Source organism: Manis pentadactyla, chromosome 4 (assembly GCF_030020395.1).
Source record: "Manis pentadactyla isolate mManPen7 chromosome 4, mManPen7.hap1, whole genome shotgun sequence".
Taxonomy (NCBI): Eukaryota; Metazoa; Chordata; class Mammalia; order Pholidota; family Manidae; genus Manis; species Manis pentadactyla.
This window is the reverse complement of record NC_080022.1, coordinates 17,547,316-17,552,702: the sequence shown is the minus strand read 5'-3', so window position 1 is coordinate 17,552,702 and position 5,387 is coordinate 17,547,316. Positions and strand designations below refer to the sequence as shown.

The 5,387-nt window shown below is 59.0% G+C and overlaps 1 protein-coding gene across 3 annotated transcripts; it reads right to left on the bottom strand.

Annotated features, from left to right (window-relative positions):
• Positions 1-59: 59 nt before the first annotated feature.
• LYPLA2 (lysophospholipase 2) lies at positions 60-4,411 on the bottom strand. Of its 3 annotated transcripts, none has more exons than XM_036914691.2 (10): positions 4,259-4,411; positions 2,759-2,862; positions 2,497-2,528; positions 2,304-2,369; positions 1,816-1,863; positions 1,668-1,738; positions 1,458-1,531; positions 1,281-1,382; positions 1,004-1,177; positions 60-918 (listed from the first exon to the last, which is right to left on the bottom strand). In XM_036914691.2, exons 2-10 carry the CDS (start codon positions 2,834-2,836, stop codon positions 868-870), a joined length of 696 nt encoding a protein of 231 aa, XP_036770586.1. In that variant the 5' UTR covers positions 2,837-2,862; positions 4,259-4,411; the 3' UTR covers positions 60-867. The 3 variants fall into 3 exon arrangements, with proteins under 3 accessions (XP_036770586.1, XP_036770587.1, XP_036770588.1); XM_036914692.2 differs by having other exon boundaries at positions 4,226-4,356; XM_036914693.2 differs by having other exon boundaries at positions 4,213-4,274.
• Between the last annotated feature and the right edge of the window lie 976 nt (positions 4,412-5,387).

Genomic DNA, 5,387 nt, shown 5'->3' with positions numbered 1-5,387 from the left:
GGGCAGATTCCCACACAAGGTCACTCTACCCCTTGGATGGAATCCTCCAGGCCTGGAAGTTGAAGCAATTTCTTTAATTTTGTCGGAATCCAGGACACAACAAGAAAAACACCCCAAACCACATGGAGACAGAAGACGAGACAGAACTTCTCCCCCACCTCCCCCTTGGCCCTAGAGTGGGGACAACGTGGGGGTGAGGCAGCTGGGGGAGACCTTGCGCCTCAGTCCAGCCCTGCAGGCTCCAGGCCTGCGGGGAGCAGGATGACAGGGAGGCAGGGCCCAGCCCCAAGCCGGGACCTGCTGAGGGAAGGTACCCTCAAAGGACTCCGCCCCCCTCACCAACATGCCTGCCCAGCGGCAGGTGGCCCACAGCAGCAGTGGGGCCCAGGGCCAGGGGCACATTCATGATTGAGAAGCAGCTGGAGTGGAGGCAGGAGACACACACGATTATCTGGGCAGAATCACCTGGGGGGGTGGTAGGTGGGGCCTGGGAGGGGCCCGTGGGCCAAACCCTGAGGTCACAGGAGGGGGCCCAAAGCGGGGCTAGTGAGTGAGGTCCTGAGTGAGAGTGGGTCAGCGGCTGGGCCCCATTCTCCCGCTGCCTACAGCCCCTCCAATACTGCTGCCAGGGAGGCCCACCTCCAGGGAAATGGGGTAAGAAGCAGCCCACCCCCTGCTGCAGACAGCCAGGTGGCTGAGGCCAGGAAGGAAGACCTGGCCAGGCCTCGGCCCGCCTGCCCCAGAGGCCTGTGGGAAGAGGACAGGTCGGGGAGAGGGGGATGGGTTCGACCGGCTCAGAACTGAGATGGTGCCACGCGTGCTGGGTCCCTCGAGCTGGAGGACCATGCTAGAGGCCAGCAACTCTGGCTAGACAGGAGGCAGCAGCTTCTCAAGAAACTCCTTCACCGCTGCCATCTCCTGGGGACAAGGGGAGATAGTGAGAGGCTCCTGGCTAGAGGGAGGACGGAGAGGGGTGAGTGGGAAGCAGCCCCTCTCCACTGACCTGAGGACAGGAGTTGTGCATGACACCTGGGTAAGTCTTGAACTGGACCCTGGCGGGCGTGACAACGGACCGGAGCTTCTCAGCTGTCAGGGCTCCAAACCGTACTGGAACCATGGGGTCCAGCTCCCCATGGCACTGAAGGATGGCCAAATCCTTCGCACTGCCATTGGCTGCCTGTGGGCCAGACGAGGCTTAGAAGACAAAGCCAGTGCTTGGGCACAATCCCCAGGCCACAAGGAGACTCAAAGGGCAGGAGGCGGGTGGTGGAGACACTCACCTGGGGGAATGCCCGGTGCAGAGGCAGCCAACAGCTCAATGCCACAATGCCAGCCAGAGGGTGGGGGCAAGTGAGGGCCGTGTAGAGGGACAGGGCCCCACCCTGGAAGGAGGAGAGAATAAAAGAGGTCAGGAGGGCACACCTCACCTCTCCTGCCCCCCAGCCCTCCCCACTCACCTGTGAAAAGCCTCCCAGGACAATCCGATTAGCAGGGATCCCATTCTTCATCTCATGTTCAATCAAGGCCTTGACTGCGGGGAGGGAGCATCAGTGGGCGGGGAGGGAAGCTGCCAGAGGGGCCCAGGGAGGGGAGCCAGACAGATACTGCCCCGCGCTTTCCTGGGGGTGGAGGGGAGGAAGGAGGGTGCTGAGGAGCTAGGGCCTTACTGTTCTCTGCTGCCTTCTTGATGCCAGCCTCATCCTCTGGTGCATCTGGACTCAGCCCCATCAGGTCAAACCTGGGGGAGCAGAGGCGTTGGCAGCTGCTGGCAGACCCAGGCCAGCCCACTCTGGTTCCACATCTCCCCAAACTCACCATGAGGGCATCACCATCTTCATGTTGAGTGTCACAGGGATCCGAGGCCTAGGGAGGGATGGCAGGAGGGATGAGGAAACCACAGCAGAGTCCAAGAGCAGCCCTTGGGGGCCCCTCCCAGCAGGCAGGGCCTGTGTTTAAGGTGTTGCCAGGCAACCTGCCACGTGGGGCTGGAAGCTGAGGTTGAGGCATCAGCAGTAGCAATGGAGAAACAGAGCCCAAAACTCGGTATGACGGGGCTCCAGCTCAGTGGGTGAGTACTTGGGGAAGGGGTGCAGGAGGGCCTGCTTCTAGGATGTCTCAGGTCTTAGAGGTCCTGGGGCTGGGGGCTGGGGCTGCACAGGAGTGAAGGCTAAAAATGGCACTCCCAACTGCCCTGGGTCCAGGCCCCAAGATGCAGCTGGCAGGGGAGAACAAGCCTGGGACCACAGAACCACCCGTAAGCGGATCCCCACCCTCAGCCTCTCCCTTGCAGGGGTGACACTCACGCATGGGGACAGATGTACTTGACGTGAGGGAGCCGGATGGTAGAGAGGGCGTCAGCCCAGCTGTGCCTATAGGAAGGGAGGGGGGAAAGGCACCAATGTGAACAGGGAGAAAGAGAGGTGCAGGCCTCTCCAATCCTGCCCTCTGGGCCCTTCCCCACCTCTCCAAGGAACAATACCTCCCCAGCTTACTTACCCTGTGTCTCCAAGTCCATGTAAAAAAATAACCTGGAAAGGGGTCAGAGATGGGGAAGAGGGCAGTCATCATCCTATCACCCCTCTGTCCTCCAACTTCTGGCCACCCCTCTTGCATGCCCAAGGATGGTGGGGGGAACTAAGGAAGCCGCCAAACAGGTTATTAACCTCCTGGCTTCAGGCAGCACCCTTCTCAATACTGCCACCTACAGCCAGTTCCTCAGCTGACCTGGGGGCAGCTGGGGGTAGGAGAGGACCCTTACCGCGGCCGTTTCCCGCTCAACTCCAGACACAGTGGCAGCATCGGTGAGCAGGGGCACAGACATGGTGTTACCGCACATACACTGCAGGGCTCCACGGCTGGGGCCTGTGCAAAGTCAGGGGAGACTCCTAACACAGAGGCAAAGCCTCAGACCCAGGGCCCTCCCAGGCTATCAGCCCCTGCATGGCACTTGGGACTTCTGTCCTGGGCACAAAGAAAAGGCAGGCAAGAAGTTCTGGGCCAGAGTGGGTAGGAAGTTTGCCTCCATTCTGGAGCTGAAAAGCACAGGCAGCCACCCTAGTATCCACCACACAGCTTCCTGGAGATGGCAGAGGCAGGGCTTAGGGACCACGGGGAGGGAAGCCAGGGCATCCCCTGCTGCCTTTCCCCCACCAAACGCTCCTCAACAGGGAACTGCCTCCTCCCTGCTCTCTAATCTTCATCCTTCTCTAGGGAACCTGGGTCCCCTTCTCCCAAACTCCCAGCCCTACTGGAAAATGAAGGGGAGAAAAATGCCAGGGAAATACGCCTCCAGCCCCTATCCCAACCCCGCACACACATATTCTCCAAACTCCCTCCCATCCAGCCCCCAACCAGCCTCCACAGCAGTTTCTGGCTCAGCCCCGGCGGGCTGTCCCTGTACCCAGAAAGCACACAGACTCGGGCCCACCCCGTGCCCTCAGCTGGTACCCCACAAGCCCCTGAGTGGGGCTACATGCTGCTGCGGCGCAGTGATTCCACATGGGTCCCCTGGCCTGACCATGCTCTGGGACTCCCAAGCACACAAAAGAATGTCAAGCTGCTGGCCACTCCCTGGCCTCAGCATCCTCCACACTCCCCGGAAGCTTCCCTACCTGCATCTAAGTGGCCACCCTTACCTGTGGGCGCCGCCCCCGCCCACCCTCCCAACTCGCTGCCACCTCCCATCTCTCAACCCCCAAGTGCAGCCCTCCACAGTGGGGGCCCTCACCTCTGACCCTGGGCCCCCTCTTCCCACCCGGGAATGCACCTTTTGCCTTAAGCCGGTGTTCCCTTCCTTCGCCACAGGGCAACCTCTACCTCTCAACTCAGGGTCCCCCCTCTCAGAGTAGTGCCTTCCCCAGATCCGGGGTCTCTTTTCCAAAGTTAAAACTTCCACCCTGATCCAGGTGTCCCGCTCCCCACAATGGGAACTTCTGTTCTGACCAAAAGTCCCCCCTCCACACTATGACATTTTCCACCCTAACCTGGCACCCGCTCCTGCCCACAAAGAGGCGGTCCACCTTTGACCCTGGGGCGCCCCTGCCCCACAATGGGATCTATCCAACCCTGGGGTTCCTCCCATCGTACCGAAACACCTCCTTCTTGTCCCTCTACCCCCAAAGTCCCCAAGACTGGCCAGAGCCTCTTCGCCCCTCACTCCCTACCCCCACCTCACAACTGCGGTTGACCTCCCCACTTGCGGGGGGATCCGACCTGCCCGCAGTACCTCCCTCCGCCTGTTGGTCCCAGACCAGGGTACCTCCACTCCGTGGCGGTTTCGAGACGTCTGGGGCGATTCTTTCTCCTGCACAGACACACACTCTTCCCCCTCAGCCGCCCCCGCCGGAACTTCCGTTCGAGTCCCGGGAACCCAGCCATCGCGCTGCCGGAAGTAGCCTGGCCAGCGGTACGGAACCCGGAAGTGGGCTCGGGGTTTCTCCAGTGGGGGCTGCCATGTTGGATACAGTGGGCCACTCCCGGTAATTGAAGCACGAAGTCACCCACAGAAACTAGACAGCGTACTCGGGACTCCCACTTGCTACCACCATCCATGCGCCCCCTGGAGGAACGCCGTCTGGAAGGAGAAGCATTCCGCATTCTAGCATAGTTTCCTGCCTTCCCATTCCCATGTGCCGCACTTCATTAGGGCCTTGGGTAGCCACCACTGGTTTTCATGCTCTGTTCCAGGATCATGGATACAAACACTGAATTGAAAAGATCCTTAGGGACCATCTAGTCCTTCAGTCTTAAAGATGAGGAAAGCGAGGCTCAGGAAGATTGCCGATAGTGCTGCCTCTGCACCTGCTCCCTGAGCTACAAAGTGGTGATAATAACCACCCTGTTTCACAGCTTTGCTGTTGGGCCCAAATAAGGTCGTGTGGAAATGACCTCCATATTTATATGCTGTAAAATCAGAGCGAGGTTTTGAGTCCAAAAGGGCCCTGGGAAAATAACACGCCTCGTATCAGGTGACCAAGCATCAGCAGTGTTGTCTTCTGCTCTGCCCTCCACCAGCAATGCCATGCCAACAGCGCACGAAATACCACCATCAATGAGCACCAGCTGCTAATAAGAAGGCCTTCATTTGGTCACCCCTTTGCTCCTTGCTGCACTGGTAAAGTGGAAATGGGGCTCAGGGTCCACAGAAAGCCTGAAAAGGGAAGACAAACTGGGTTGAAGGATCATGACTCCAAGAGAACATGTGAGAGCCCTTGCAAACAGGAAATGAGTCATGCTCATCTCAGCAGCTTAGGACTCAATTCTCCCAGCATAACCTACACTAGTTTTTCTTTGAACTGAAAGAAAACAGTAAACGTGGAGGCTCAACAAAGCACTTTTTCCCAAGTTAAGAGGTAGTTTGGTCTTATGTGCTTAACAGTTCAGAGCCT